Here is a 16,000-nt window from a genome sequence, read left to right on the forward strand (position 1 = left end):
GCGCGGTGTCAGTTCCCTGGGGCGGCGGGGGCGGGGGCGCGAGCAGGGGATGGGGTCCCCGCCCGCAGACTGAGCCGCCGCCCCCCTCTCCCGGCAGGAGGAGAAGAAGGTCCCTCCGCCGATACCAAAGAAGCCCTCGCGGGGCCGGGGCGTGCCGGTGAAGGAGCGCTCCCTGGACTCGGTGGACCGGCAGCGGCAGGAAGCGCGCAAGCGGCTCCTGGCGGCCAAGCGCGCCGCCTCCTTCCGCCACAGCTCGGCCACCGAGAGTGCCGACAGCATCGAGATCTACATCCCCGAGGCCCAGACCAGGCTGTGACCGGCCCGGCCCGCCCGGCCCGGGCCCGGGCCCGCGGTTTTCTACCCGTACTGTACACCCAGCGTCGAGGTCACTGTGAACGCGGGCCGCCCCGTGCGCCCGCCCCGCCGGCACCGCACGCCCCGGCTCCTCCTGCCCGTCACACTCTCGTGGGTTTTTTACCTTCCTGACCCCACGCGAAGGCGCCCGGGCTGGGCTGGGGGCCGTGCCTCTCCGCCCTGCGCCCCCACCTGGACCCCCTTCTTTCCTGGTCCGACGCTTCGTCCCCACCTCCTCCCCACGGGCACCATCTCTGCCATTACCATCCCCCCCCCCCTCCATGGGCCAGGCCGGGCCGGGTCCCCCATCTGGGCTCTGCGTCCCCTCTCCCCACCCCGCGGGGCTGGGCTTCGTGGGGATCAAGCTTCGTGGCTTTTTATGAAGAATCCCGAACCCCACCTAGGAGCCTGCCCCACCCTCCCAGGGGCTCACCCTCAGCCCTCAGCCCACCGGGCCCAGGGACCACAGTGGCTGGACCAACCCAGGACCAGGGCGCCTGGGCCTCTCCCCTTTCCCAGCTGCTGGGGAGGGGAGATGGGGCTTCCCCTCACCACACCTGTGGCTGTTCCCACATCCCCTTGAGTATCCCAGGAAAAATAAAACGGCAGAACTGCACTCGAGCCGGCTGCTCTCTCCAGAAGGAGCCACCTCTGCCCCGTGTGTGGAAGCCAGGAGTGTGTGTGGGGTGGGTAGGAGAACGGCGGGGGGTGGGGGGGGTGGAGGGGCGGGCAGGGGGATGGAGGGAGGGCAGGGGGATGGAGGGAGGGCAGGGGGATGGAGGGAGGGCAGGCCAGGAGCCACTCTCTGGGTTTGGGGAGAGTGTGGTAGCCTGGGCCAGCTGGGGCAAAGGGGATTCGGCCCCCTGGTGGCCGCAGAAGGACCTGAGCCCTCCTGGAGGAACCCAAGGGCCGAGGAGGGAAGGGTTTTCTCTAGTTCAATCCATTTCTCTTTCTGCCCCCCACTGCTCCCAGGCTTCCTCCCCAAACAGGCAGCCCAGAGCCCTGGCCCACCTGCCTGTGCTCCACAAACAGGGAGTGCTGTTATTCTTAGATGCAGATGGATCCTGGTTTCCCTTTTCCTAAGGGTCTGATGTTAACTCTGCTCCACCCCACCTGATCAGCAGCAGAAACGCTGTTCGATTTAGTGTTATCTCCTTTTTTGATAACTCCTCTGGGTGGGCACTTTGGTGGGGGTTCCAAGGGGAGACTGGAGCTTTCCTGGGAAGCTAAGTAACAACCCTGAGCTAGTAGTGCTGGCTAATGTTTTTGGGATGTTTGCTCTGGGCCAGGTGGTGGGGTGGAAGGGGGAGGGCTTTACATGAGTGTGGCTCATCCTTAAGACAGGTGAGAAAGCTGCTCAGGAGAGGTTCTGTGACCTGTCCAATGTCACAGGGAGGGCTAGGAGTGGTGGACCAGGTCTGTCTCACGCCAAACCAGGAGCTTTTAGTTCTACAGCTTTCCAAGCCCAGAAGGGTTTGATGGCAGCCCCCATCTGGTCTGGCAACCCATTCCAGTGCTTGGGGTTGATGTGTCACCCTGAGGCAGGAATAAGAGTCACCCAAGGCTTTGACTGCCCTTCTGGGCCACACTGGACTAGGCCATTCTCATTCATTTATTCAGCAGGCATTTATCAAGGACCAATGTTGGCACTGGCCAGCACCCGGGAGATGGCCCTGAACAAGTGTAGTTTCTACACTTCTGGCGCTAACAGACAAGTAAACAAGCAGTTACAGAATAAGGGTGAGTGCTGGAAAGAGCTACTGGAGGAGGGCCAGCTCTGGGAAGAATGCTCCAAGATCAGACAACAGTTGTGCAAAGGCCAGGAGGAGAAAGAGCATCGGGAGTGCAGAGACGTGACCATGCTGGGTTTTGGGTCAACTTGAGACAGGTGGGCCTGGGTCCTCAGAGCCATGGGGAGCCATGCATGGAAGGGTTTTGAATAGGTTTTTATGGGCCAGTGTGGGAGGCCACCTGAAAAGCAAGAAATCATAACACACACACTTATATGAGCCCACCAGAAGGTGGAGTGAACCCCATGTGATCCAAATTCCTGAAAGTGAGTCAGCTTGGAGCTGCTCTCACACAGATTCTGGGCCCTGTCCAACACTGGGAATAGACTGTCTGCCCCCAAGTAAGTTTTTAACAGGTGTGCAAGGTGGTTTTGATGGGCAGCCAGGCTTGAGACACTTAGGTTGGATGACCATCCCAGAGTTTCCGCTGGAAATGCCCATTTGTCTATTTCTCCTGGACTTGCCAAGGGAGCCTTTAGCTGGGTCACTTTACCTCTCTGAGACTGAGTTTTCCCACCTCTAAAACTGGAACGTGGGCAAGGTTTGCACTAGATGGTACTCGGAGCAATCCTTGAAGCTGATATTGTTGTTACCATCATTTACAGGTGAGAAAACTAAGGCTTCGAGAGTTTAAACAACTTACCCCAAATCACAAAGCTGAGAAGTGGCCGAGTCTGTGTTTAACCTTCTACACTCTACAGCTCTTTATGGGTCTATGTCTTTTCCCAGAATCTGGGCCCGGTTTCCCAGGACCTTGAGGTATAAATGGGATGGGGACAGAGGAGCAATGCAACCCTGAACAAGTATAGTTAACATCTTGATACAGACATGACATCTTAATCTCCCCATGTGGGAGTCTCCCCTGGGGAGCCCAGCACCACGGACAAGTGAAGGATTAGATCCAGTCCCTGTGCTTTCGATTGGTCCTAGCTGGCCAAAGCCAGGCACATAAACAGAATGGCATGTACAGAGGGAGTTTCTCTCAGAGGAGCTGAGGAGACCAGAGGAGGAAACCTCTAGCAGCTGGTTGAGTCTGGGAAATCTTTCTGCAAGAGGGCCTTTTGAACTGGGTCTTGCAGGGTGAGTTAGAGTTTTGCAGCCGAGGAAGAGAGGGAGGACGTTCATTTCAGGCAAAGGGATCAGCTTGGGCAAATGCATGGTAGGGTATGTGTGTGTAGGATCGTGGGAGGAGCAGAGACTGGAGGGAGGTGACAGGCTTGGATGGAGTAGAGAGGGTATAGAGGAGACGTGGCCAGAAGGGACCCATGGGAAGAGAGGGGGTTTAAACTGGAGATTTCATTTTTTAAAAAAGATTTTATTTACTTATTTGAGAGAAGGAGAGAGAGAGAGCAAGCATGCACAAGCAGGGGGAGTAGGAGAGGGAGAAGCAGGCTCCCCACAGAGCAGGAGGCCAACACAGGGCTCAATCCCAGGACCCTGGGATTATGACCTGAGCTGAAGGTCAACACTTAACTAACTGAACCACCCAGGCTCCCTGGAAATTTAATGGTTTTATGTAAGTTTTTGAAAGACCCTTTTGGCTAAGAATGGAAATGGACTGGAGGGAGCAATGGAAGGTGGAAGGAGACCATTGAGGGAGTCGCTAAGGTCATTCACCTAAAAGATGAGTGAAGAACTTGAGAGACATTCAGGAGAGACAAGTGAGCTGAGTTTGGGAAATAGTGCAAAGATGAGATTTTTAAAATGTTAGTTAGGGTTTTGGCTTAGTGAATAAATAAAACCATAAGTGAACATAGGACATTACAGAAGGATGAATCAATTTGGGGAATACTAAGCATACCAGTGACCATTTGTTGAACACTCAGGAGGCGCCAAGTACCACGCCAAGCTTTTTATACATATTAGGTCACTAGGACTCAGAACCACACTTGGGGACAGGTACTCTCACTGCATTTGTTTAAACGAAGAGTGTAAACAGCCTTTCTGAGATTAGCAGGCAGCAGGGGCAGGATTTGAACCCACTTTTGATTCCTAGGTCTGTGCTCTCAAGCCCCACTCCATTCTGCCTGACCAAACTACTAGCCCTCACTTGAGACTCAGCTCAAGGGCAGGTTCCTCTGGTGAGCCCTCCCTGATTCTTCCTGGGTTTCTCCTCTGTGAGACCTATGCATGCTTCTGTTATCACGTTTCTCACACTCCCTTGGCAGTTTGTAGAGCCCTCTGCTTCCCCAGCAGTTGGTCCCAGAACTCCTGAAGGCAGGGGTGGTTCTAGTCATTTTTGCATCCCCAGTGTCTAGCACATGTCCATTGGCTGGCTGAATGCTAATTGTTCTGGGCAATTGTGTGTTCCCTTCTCTTTTCTACACATTCATTTACGGAACAAGTTCTGCTAGTAATAGTTTCTTACATATTTCTCTGTGCTGTTCCTTTCTATCTCCGCTGCCAGAGCTTAGCACTGACCTTTTTGAGATCATAGAAGAAGGGCATCTAACGTGTGATGGAGTCTAGGAGGCTTCCTCTGGAGGTACCTCTTAAGCTTGAAAAATGAGCCAGAGCTATTTTGGTAAAGAAAGGCACTCCAGGTAGATGAAAACGCATAACAAATGAAGGCCCAGAGGTGTGAAACAGTTTGGTCTGCATGGGGGACTATGAGGGCTTTAGCCTGTGTTACTAAAGATAAAGAAATATGCTTGGCTGAGACTTGTGGAACAGAGGTGAGAAGGCAGGGCTAGTGGGGCATTACAGAGCTTGAACTTCAGCATTATTTCTCTATACAGTTGACCCCTGAACAATGACAGCGCTAAGGGCACCCACCCCCCAAACAGTGGAAAATCCATGTATAACTTTGACACCCCCCCAAACTTAACTACTAATAGCCTACTGTTGACCAGATTCCTTCTGATAACATAAACAGTTGATTAACACATATTGTGTATGTTATATGTATCATGTACTGTATTCCTACAATAAAATAAACTGGAGAAAAGAAAATATTATTAAGAAAATCATAACGAAGAGAGAATATATTTCTAATACTATTCTGCATTTATTGGAAAAAAAAACAACCCACATGTAAGTGGATCCGCACAGTTTTAAGCCCCTGTTGTTCAGAGGTCAACTGTACCTGATGAAATAGATGTCTGTACAGGGCATAGTGGGGACACAGGGGGAGTGCATACTTGTATCTGAGGGGTGAGGCAAGACTTAGGTTTCACTATATTTCAGTTCTTCATATACTGACAACAGAACCATTTTATTTCCTGTGGCTATGTACCTGGCGCAGCACTTAATATGCATTATCTCATCAAACCCTCACAACATCCTGTGAAATAGGTGTTATTACCTTTATGCATAAGAGGGAAAGGAGGCTCTGGCCGATTAATAATATTCCCAAGGTCACGTGGCTAGAAAACTAGCTTAGATCTGAAGAGTTCTTGGAGTTCTAGATTATATACCGCTAAGGAGATCTCCTTGGAATCAACGAACGTGTCTTTTATTTTTGTGTGTCCAGACCTAGGTCTTAGAGACGACCAATAAACATCAGTTTAATAAATTATTGGACGACCTTCCACTTTTCTCCACGCGGAAAGCACGTGATGACGTCATTGGGAAACCCTCCAAGCCACAAGGGGGCGCAGTACCCACCTTCGCGCAGCGGAGCCCGCTGCGGACGCTCAGCTTCCTCCGGTCCTTTGACTGGAGCTCAGCCAATCGGCGCGCTCGGAGAGAGCAGGCGCCGGTGGGCGGAGTCCCGGGGCCAGGCCCCGTGGGCCGCTGGGAGGGGCGACGTCGGTGCTCCCCGCAAGCGAGCTAGCGAGAAGGCGGGCGGAGGGTGGGGACAGGACCGTGGACTGCGGGCTGCGGCGCAGGTGAGCACGAGGTCCCAGCGGGCAGTTCCCTTTCCCCGAGCGGCCGCCGGGGCCGCCCGTTGTCAGGTGACGGCTCCTGGCAGTGACCTCTGAGTTAGGGAAGGGTGTCGGCTCCAGCCCTGGTTGGGCCTGATATCTTCCCAGGGCTCGGCGGCCGAGTCTGGGCGCCCAGCAGACCCCAGGCGGCCTGCGCTTCTCGGGCTCACGCACTGGGGTGAGAACGGACGCTGCCGAGGCCATGAGGGTGACGAGATACGGGCAGGGGACCGGGAACCCAGAGGAGGGAGAAGGCCAGATACTTGGGACTCGGACCTCAGTTGCGCTCCCATCCCTGGGCCGGGCTCGAGTCACGGTCAGGGCCAGTCCTTCCACCCTGTCAGGTCTCCTCTGCGCCTCGGACTGCGGCTTCGGGTCTCATTGGGCTTCAGGGGCGCCCGCACAAGGGCAGGTTCCTAGCAACCCACTTGACCTTTACCGGACACTCAGGCTTCCTCTGTGCTGGGCTGGAAAAAAGACGTTTGAGTATTTGCGGGACGCTTTTGCCGGCTTCATTTTGATACCCTGGAGATGACTTGTTAGGGAGTATTTAGTTTCTTGCATCAGCAAAGTAACCTGCTGTATTTCTGCCGTTTTACGAGGGCGAGGGGTTGGGTGTCTGCTGAGGTTTTACACTGGTGCGTTGTTAGAGCTGTCATTCATTCACTTAGCAAACTTTTCTGGGAGCACTTTATGGCAGGCAGGGCAGGAAGGTGGGGGATGGATAGGTCACAGTGAGGGCCGTAGAGACATGGTCGTTGCCCTCTTGGAGCTTCAGTGTTTTGAGAGATGCAGACAGGTGGGGTAAGCCTCCAGCATAATGTCTGTCAAGGAGAAAGTGGTTCTAACTGTTGAATAAATGAATGCATTGACTTGTTTGGGAATGATTAGAATGTGGGCGGGACAACAGAGAGCCTTTTGCTGCATGTGGGAGATACTGTGAATTATGGACTCATGTTTGATTTGCTTTACAACAAATTGGAGATCTGAATGGAGGATTGCTGTTTAGGATACATATTTACTTATGCATAGCTTGCATAAAAGGTAGAAAATGAAGTATTAGGTTTGAGGTTCTTCAGGGGTCTTTGTTTTAACATCGTCTGAATCCTATAATCTCACATATCTTTGAGTAATCTTAGAGTTTGCCAAAAGGGAGACTCTTCCATACAGTGACATGCCAAGTTGATGGAAAAAAAATTGCAGGAAGCACTCCCCAAGTCCAGTATTTGGACAGAAACAGTACACCTATTTTCAGTGTGTTCTTGCCACTAGAAAGAGCACAAGCATTGAAATTTGGATAGGCCTGGTTTCAAAAGCAGTGGTTCTGTCACTTCTAGTGATCTTGGACAAGTTCACATAATGTCCCTGAACCTTTGTGGCCTTAGACGCAAACCTGGGCTAATAATTCCTACCTCATGGAAGCGTTGTTAAGATCAGGTAATGACCAGCGGGTGACTTGTCCAGCATAGGCCTGGTGCTGAGACAAAGGACCCAGAGGGGAACATTGGAGCGGCTACAAGCTTTTCCCTGATAATGGTCCGTGATAGTCTTGGGTCCACAGAATGCTGGGATTTCTCCGAAGAGAATTGGAACCAAAGAAAGAGAGAGTATCATTCTATTCTTGGTGAGATTTCAGTTGTACACTTTAGAGATAGCCAAGTTGGAGAAACGCCTACATAAGTGCAAATGGAGTGAGTGATCTTTTGTTTGAGACTTTGGGGCAAGTTACTTAACCCTCTGATAATTCCATCTACCTCATAGAGTGGACATGAGGGTAAAAGGAGACACTGTATTTAAAGTGCTTAGCCCAAGGACTGGCACATAGGTGCTCAGTAAATGGTATCTATCTTTATTATGATAATGTGAGTAATCTTTTTTTTTTTTTTTAAGAGACTTTATTTATTAGTGAGCACGAGAGAGCAAGTAGGGGGAGGAATAGAAGGAGAGGAACAAGCAGACTACTCTGGGCGTGGAGCTGGGCCCAAGACTTGATCTGACAACCCTGAGATCATGACCTGAGCTGAAATCAAGAGTCAGAGGCTTAACCAACTGAGCCACCCAGGTGGCCTGTGAATAATCTTTGATAACTGTTAATGTAATGATAATGTTTGATAATAGTCTTGAGACTAAATGGCCATTAGAGTGAACCAGTTTGTGTGTTTCTGCTTTTTTTTTTTTTTTTTTTTTTTTTTTTGGTGTCTTCATTTCAGGGCGCTCCAGGGCCATTCCACTCTCCCCCGCACCTCACCATGGCTTTTATAGTGTGTGTGTGTGTGTGTTTTAAAACAGAATAATTCAAGGCCTATCATGTTCAGAGTATGTATAATGTGTTGGTGATATATTTAGGAGTTTATTATGCAAATATGAGGGTATGGGTTTGGTTGGAGGGAATGTATTTTGAAAGGGTTTTGGACAGCAGTTTTGCAAAGTGTAGGTATGTCTCATTTTTAGAAAGATCAAGTTCAGAATAGGAAAAAATAATTATCTAAAATCCAGAGTGGTTGAGTAATGGATTCGGGTTTTGACCATTTAAATATGCTCCTTATTCTTTGTATGAGATAAAGGAACTACTTCTCATTATCTGGGAGCCAGGAGAGTCACAGTGAGACTCTACACAGTGGGAAAAGTGTGGCTGGCTCTATTCATGGAGAAATTGCTTAGAGCAGAGGAAGGCTCTTTTCCATTCCAGAAATGTCGGTAAAGTGTGGAAGGAGGGCCTGGGGCCAGTCACAGGCTTGAATCTTTGTTAGGTAAGCTCAGAGGTTCCCTTGTGGGGAACACTGTCAGACATGGTTGCATAATGGTCAAAGAGTATAGTACATAAAATTGAGATTCTTGCCCTCTTCCTTAACAATCATGTCTTTCAGAATTTTCTAGATTGTTTTGGGGCCCTAACTGTTGCCCAAGCAAGGTATCCTCTTGCATGACTGTGTGGTGGATGCTCAGGCAGTTGTGCCAGGCTGCCTAGCGAAAGGAGAGCCCTGGTGGGTTGTCCGTATTTGGTGGGAAGGGGGATGCTGGCTTCTCCCTAATGCTGCCTTGTGCTCTTCTGCAGATGTCATGTGGCCTGTGCTTTGGACCGTGGTGCGCACCTATGCTCCCTATGTCACATTTCCTGTGGCCTTTGTGGTCGGGGCTGTGGGTTACCACCTGGAATGGTTCATCCGGGGAAAGGATCCCCAGCCTGTGGAGGAGGAGAAGAGCATCTCTGAGCGCCGGGAGGACCGCAAGCTGGATGAACTGCTAGGCAAGGACCATACCCAGGTGGTGAGCCTTAAGGACAAGCTGGAATTTGCCCCTAAAGCTGTCCTGAACAGAAACCGCCCGGAGAAGAATTAACGAAGGACACAGAGCCCTATGGGTCCTTGTGTGGGCCATGACTGGCCCTGCCACCATGTCTACCCTGCTCCAGAACCCACATGGGATTTGCTGTGTTGCTCATTCTTGCCCCTCCTGTACCACCCAGCCCCACACACACTGGCCGCTCTTCTGTTGCCAGGCAGACACGCGAACAGCTGAGGGGCCAGGGAAGAGGAGGGCCCTTGAGGGGTTCTGGCCTGAAGGCTGCATGTGTTGTTTGGTGGCCGAAACTGCTCAGGCTTCTGCGCTTCTGGGCGCACTGTGGGGAGGAGTGTCATGAAATGAATGATGGCTGTCTGTTTCTTTGGGGAGGTACTTTGGCCTCAAGTGGGAGTGGCTGGGGTTGGCATGCTGCCTTAGGAGGGATGCCTACATGCCTAGGTCCAGTGTACACTGGGAAGAATTCAAAAAGCTACCTGACTCCCTTCACTAGTTTGCCCTCTTCTTGTACTCATTCTTCCTGAAATCCTGTCCTGTCAGCTCAGGAATGAGACTCCCCGGGGAGAAAAGCCTTTTACTGTCCTTGGAAGCCCAGGCTGTTTGCCTTGGGACAGGTGAATTTGCTTGAAAACAGTCACCCCCCCATCACTGTATGGTACAAAACTTCATTAAAGTTGCACCTGACAACCAGATTGATCTAATCCGATCTTCCAGATGGTGTTGGAGTCTCCTTAGGAGTTATGCAAGTGCAGGCATCTCAGGGTTGGATAACACTGACCTTTAACCAAGGGCTTTGGGGCCCAGGCACTGAGTCCTGGAGTTGCAGGTTTCCAGGAACCTTTTTGTCAGGATGAGATGAGGTTTATAGGACCTTTAAAAATGTGAATTCAGTGTAGACCAGGGAGCTTAACAGTTGCTATCAAAGTGTTCAACTATACACAGACATACATTTTCTCCTATAAAAGTAATATATATACGTGAACATTTGGTAGAGATTGAAAAAATGGTTGCCCCTACTCCAGGGCTCCAGTACGACTAAAAAGGTAGCATTTTGTTACCTTTCACTAATTCTTGGCATCGTTTTAAAATTTTTTTTAAAAGATTTTTTATTTATTTGAGAGAGTGCACAAACAGGAGAGGGGTAGAGGAAGAGAGAAGGAGGGAACTTGACTTGGGGCTCAGTCCCAGGACCCTGGGTCCATGACCTGAGCCGAAGGGAGGAGCTAAACCAGCTGAGCCACCCGAATGCCCTGTTATTTTAAGATTCTGATCATTACTGTCCCTTTAATTTTATATTTTTTTTACATAGTGTTTTATATTGTAATCATTTTTCTGTCTTATCACATGGTCCTCATAATCATAGTTGTTTTTAATAGCTGCATAATTGCCCATGAAGTGGGAATAAAGCATAGTTCGTTTTTAATAATTTCCCAGTTGCTGGACATTTGGGTTGTTTTTGATTGTTCACTAGTGTAAGTAAGTAAGTATCAAAATGAATGTCTTTTATAAGGCTTCTGCATTTGGGAGTAGATGGCAGGACCAGTAAATGGCATGAATGGATGAAGTGGGATGAGCAGTTTCAAGGTTCTAAATGTCTTTCCTGCATGGCTGCAGGGGTTTATACTAAATGCTGCCACTTAAGATGTTACTGGAGCTGTTGGAAGGGCAGTGAGAGCAGAGGGCAGGAAGAGGCGTGAGGACCTATTGTCTCATGAAGGCCACTGACATTTAACCTAAGTGAGGAGAAGGAAGTAAGGAGCACACGATGAAGAATGCACAGTCTTTAAAAACGGGGGAGGGTGTCTGTCCTGCTTCTCTTATCTCAGGATCTGAGGCCTGATGGTGTTAACAGGCGGTTGAAGGTGGGAAGCCTGAACAGGTAGAGATGCTAGCTGTTGAGTGGGAGGAGTTGGGAAGATAGGGAAGGTGGTAGCCAGAGAGGAGGAGAGAGTAAGTCGCTAATGGCTCTCCCTCCGTCCCTGAGGCTAGTGGGCAGGCTGAAATGAGCTGCTGTTGCTTTTAGGGAATAAATCTGATGGGGATTGGAGGGAGCGAGCGTCCCCCGCTGAGGTAAGGATGACATTTACGGTTCTGAAAGGGTGTGCGGAGCTCAGCTTGGTTAGTCATTGGCTGGTGGGCGGGCTTCAGTGACAGTCCAGTGCTGCCCCCCTGTGGCGTTTCTGAACATGAAGAAGCCTGGCATTGCTTCCCTGGGCTTCAGGAGGAGTAACAACGACATGTCCGCAGGGGTCAGTCGGGTGACTTCAGTGAGCAGGCCAGGCTGGGAACTAGATGGACAGGCCTGCCCAAAGAGGGTGGTGGCCATATGGCCTTTTCCAATGTATGCTGTTTGCCCAATGATGCTGAAATTTTCAATTTTTTCCCTAAAAGATGCTGGAAATTTAGATTTTTGTGCGTTTTTTTTGAAACTTGATTTTTAAGTGTTGGCATTTTATTTTGTTCCTTTTTAAATTCTAAGCATGCTCACATACCCATGGCGTTAATTTGACCCAAGGGCTGCCGATTTTATGACCTCCCAAACTGGCCTGTCCTTCCAGTGATGTCTGGGAGGTATCCATTTTTTCCCCCCAATAATCTAACAACTTGTGGCAAATATTAGGGCCCAGGAGTGGTTTCTCTTGAAACACTTCTGGGTGTCATGCACGTGTGTTGTTTAATATCTGTTTAAGCAGAAGACTGGGGGACAGAAAACCTACAGAAACGGCAGCAACAGAGTTTTCCCACAGCCTGAGACTTTTCTGGACTTGCAGATATTTCAGAGGAAGCCTGTCACAGCTGCTCTGCCTCCTCCCAGGGCCTGGCCATGGGAGCCCCATCTTTGGAAACCCAAGTTGTTCCCTTCCAGCCATCTTACTTTATGCCCCCTTTTAAGTAATTTCATTTCCTAGGGCTTGCCCTCACTGAATCTCTTCCTCTGGCAAGTCTATTAATATCCGCAGCTGGGTCTCTCTTTCCCACGGCCGCCTGGGACCTGCTGCCGCTGGGGGTGGGGGGGCGTGGACATGGTGCGTGATTTCTTGCCTCTACTTGGGAAGACTTTGGGTAGCAGGGTTTCTGAGGATGTGGGCAAAGGCAGGCTGAGCTTGCTGGGATGCCCCAGGGTACTGGTTTTCTTCCATGGTTGCTGATTCACCTTGGAGGCATGTGTCCCATTGTTGGGCTGGCCCAACAGTCACAATTCACTGAAACACATCAGTGAGTAGAGGCGCTGGGTGCTTTTTGCTTGGTCCCCACCCCTCCCCCCACCTTGGGTGTTTTCCTGGTGATGGTGGCGGCTTTCGAGTGGGGTTATCCTGTCTGAGCTGGGTAGGATTCACTTCTCTCCCCCTCAGCCGCCCAGTGTCTGGTGCTTTTCCACTCTCTCTAGAGCCTTTCCTGTGCCTGTTGCTGTGTTAGCACAAGTCAGCTGGGCAGCTGCCAGGATAAGCCTGCCAGGGAGCCCTTTGACTCTTGTCGGCCTCCCAGGGTTCCAGGCTGCTGGGGCTGGTGGCCGGGTGAAACGCTCTGGCATGGGCCTCCCTGGAGCTGCCTGGGAGCTGGGCAGCAGACATGGAACAGCTCCTGTCTTGCCTCCCTTTTCCTTTTCCATGTTGGTGTGGCTGCCTATGCACTGGCAAGCCAGGCCGTGCGGCAGAGGAAAATAGAGTGTGCTCTGAAAAATAAAATAAATAAAATAAATCAAAAAAATAAAATAGAGTTACAAACGCTGCCTCAAGGAATAGCTGACCTTGGGCTAGTCACTTAGCCTTTCTGAGCCTCACTGTCCTCATCTGTCAAATGGGCATATGAATACCTATTTTCTGCCGGGTTGTAGCAAGTCTAAGGTAACTTATGTGAGGTTTTTAGCAGAGTCCATGGCAACCAGTAGGTGTCAGTGATGTTAGCTGCTTTCATTTGACTATAGGAAAAGCCTCCACTTCCTGCAGTAGTGGCGTGTATCCTTGTGATCCTGGTGAAGTGGGGATCCGGAGGCAGGAGCAGCCTTGGCTGGGAGACTGATGATGGGGACCCTCGTGGGCCTGGCGCAGTGGAGGGGTGCTTAGGAAAACATTACAGAAAGGACCGTGTTGCATAAGAACCCAGCTGGCCCAACCTGTGTCGCTTAGTAGGCATCCCACTGGTGCTGTCTGCGGGGTCAGAGACGGAAAGTGGGGAGCAGAATGCCCAGGAGTCATGGATCAGGAGCACAGGTAGAGGAAAGAGCCATAGATTTGGGGGCAAGGAAACTGGGTGATCTGGGACATGACCTTTCACTTCTGGCCTTGGCTTCTCTGCCTGCAAACGGGGGATGTGAGTGTGTTCCCTGCTGATGGTGTAAAAAGAGGGGAAACCAGCTCCAAGAGTGTTTTGGAAATGTGCGAGTGCTAGGCTCTAGCCCAGTGAATCCTCACTGCGCATCAGGGTGGTAGCCAGGCTGGGTAATGAAATCGAAATAAATGCTTTTTACTTCCTTTTCTGTCCACAGTCTCTCCAAGTATCTGCTAAAGCAGTCTTTGGTATATCAGCTTTTAAGAAAAAAGAGGAGTATTTGGATGGCCGTCCCATATTGTACGATGGGTCTGCAGATAGCTCCGTAATCTAGTGTGTGACTGGGAGAAGTCCCTTTGCTTCTCCGAGTGTCCCCTGTGGAGTAGGGTTAGTTCTGTCTCCCTCACGGAGCTGGGATGATCGAGGGGATGTTCGGAAAACACCCAGCATGGTGTTTTGGTGTGGACCATCCCCCCTGTCCTGTTTCCCAGGCTATCTGTGACTCCCCTGTCCCCTTGGAGTTTACCTTACCAGCCTGCGGCCGGCCACCCTCCTCTGCCTGGCCCATTTCTCCTGTCCCTGCTTCAGGGCCTCATTATCTTGCCTCAACGTTCAGTCTCTCCCTGGAAACTTCCTGTTCCTGCTGGCATCTCCTTTCTCCGGTACATCTTTGATGAGGTCACTGCTTGAAGACCTCCATGGCTCCTTTCGGCCTCTCGCCCCAGCCTCCCTCCCATCATCCCTGGGACAGAAGCCAGCCTTTACCTCTTCTTGAATGCATCGTGCTTGTTCAAACCTGGGTGCCTCCATGTGCACCACGCGTTGTGCCTCCTTGGCTCTTTGGCGAAGAGCTGTTCCGCTCTAAGATTTGTCAGGTGTAGGTCCGGACCTGCTTTCAGAAGCAGGGGCTGCCCCTTTCTTCCTGCTGCTCCAGCCCTGGGGTCATGCTACTGTGGCATTTATGGCAAGGCACTGTAACAGGTGTGTGTCTGTACACACACACACACACACACACACCCACCCACCCACCCACCCCCGGCCCAAGACTGTGAGTTCCTCCAGGGCAGGGGCCTCGTCTTAGTCACCTCTCTGCCCCTTGCAGAGGGCCTGGCACACAGTCCTTTCCTATCAATGTGGAGTGAATGCAGAGGTCCCCATGTTTGATGTGGGGTTGGAGCAGGTACTGGGGCTGGGCGTAGAGACGAGCCCCTTTGGAAGATGGAGCAGGGCTGCCCACAGCCTTGAGCTCATGGCAGCAGTATTCTGCATCTTCGCCTGCCCCACGGCTGGTAATAAGCTAAACCTGAAGAGACCTCTGGCTTAAATTTCCCAGGGGAAGAGGGGCTTGGGCAGAGGCAGGCTTTCCCCACTGGGTGGGACCTGGCCCGGTAGAGCCCATGATGAATTTGACCCTGATGACTCTGTAGTGGGGAACAATGTCCTCAGGAAAGCATTCAGGAAACCCTTCGTGTAGTAGTGATCAAAGCTCTGCAGCGGCTCAGCAGGGTGGATGGGACGCTCCAAGGAGCCAGCAGGGCCCTGGGTCGGAGCCCAGGGAATCACTTAATGCCCTTCCCAGGTGGGGCGCTCCCTCAGCCTCCGCAGAACCACGGGCCAGTCTGGGAGGACACGGAAATCCTGGGGAGGCCTGGGAATGCTTGGGAGTCTGAGGGAGCCCCTGCTTCTGGAGTGTCCCCGCTTCATCTGCCTTTATCCTTTAGGCCTGGGGTGGGGGGGTGGGCGGGCTGATCGGCGAGGGGCCCTTTAGCTTCCTCATTTCACCTCACAGCTGATGCAAACCTTCCTGTGTTCACAGGAGGCCCTTTTCATTTGTCCCTCCTCCCCAGGGACTTCAGTCAGAAGGGAGAAGAACACTGGTTCTCCTCATACTAACAAAGGGCATCGGAGGCTCCAAGCGGGAAATGGCTCACCCCAGATAACACCAGGAATTCTTGGCAGAGCTGGGCTTGTAGCCACCCTGTGCCCCCTCCCCTTCCCAGTTTACGTATTGTCATCACACCAGACTGAGGTCAGCTGGCCTGCAGACCGTTTGACTTGATGAGGGCAGCACCCTTTGAGTGCCTGTTGGCCAGAGGGCACAGCTGGGGTGCAGCTCAGGCCCTCCCTCTGCGGGCACCTCCGGAGACTTAGCTGGGATGGAGGCTGCCCCCTGCCTTGCCCGCCCCTCCCCGTACATACGCAGCCCAAAGATAAACCTTTAGGGGTAGTGCTGCCTCTTTGATGCTCTCCAGACTGTTTTCCCCACGTGCGGGAGGGTAGGAGGTCACAGTCTTTCCCACAGATGGAGCCCTGTGTGTTTATAGTTTGATCAGTTGATGACAAGGTGGTTTGTTCATCAGCTGTGGTCCCTAAACTCCTGTCCTTGGCTGGCTCTCATTCCCCTGATGTGATGGGGACTCC

General features: G+C 51.5%; 2 protein-coding genes across 5 annotated transcripts in view; both read left to right on the forward strand.

The window, feature by feature from the left end:
• The window catches only part of DLGAP3 (DLG associated protein 3), a 61,922-nt gene extending 60,952 nt beyond the window's left edge, over positions 1-970 (forward strand). For both annotated transcript variants that reach the window (XM_046017026.1, XM_046017019.1), the window contains exon 12: positions 98-970. In XM_046017026.1, coding sequence (XP_045872982.1) covers positions 98-316 — 219 coding nt within the window. In that variant the 3' untranslated portion in view covers positions 317-970. The remainder of the gene's footprint in view (positions 1-97) is intronic.
• On the forward strand, positions 959-10,000 carry SMIM12 (small integral membrane protein 12). 3 transcript variants are annotated; one of them, XM_046017051.1, is made up of 2 exons: positions 959-1,040; positions 9,066-10,000. In XM_046017051.1, exon 2 carries the CDS (start codon positions 9,071-9,073, stop codon positions 9,347-9,349), a length of 279 nt encoding a protein of 92 aa, XP_045873007.1. In that variant the 5' UTR covers positions 959-1,040; positions 9,066-9,070; the 3' UTR covers positions 9,350-10,000. The 3 variants fall into 3 exon arrangements, with proteins under 3 accessions (XP_045873007.1, XP_045872993.1, XP_045873001.1); XM_046017037.1 differs by lacking the exon at positions 959-1,040 and adding an exon at positions 5,862-5,974; XM_046017045.1 differs by lacking the exon at positions 959-1,040 and adding an exon at positions 6,006-6,188.
• The last annotated feature ends 6,000 nt before the right edge of the window (positions 10,001-16,000 follow it).

This window comes from Meles meles, chromosome 1 (genome assembly GCF_922984935.1).
Source record: "Meles meles chromosome 1, mMelMel3.1 paternal haplotype, whole genome shotgun sequence".
Classification (NCBI taxonomy): Eukaryota; Metazoa; Chordata; class Mammalia; order Carnivora; family Mustelidae; genus Meles; species Meles meles.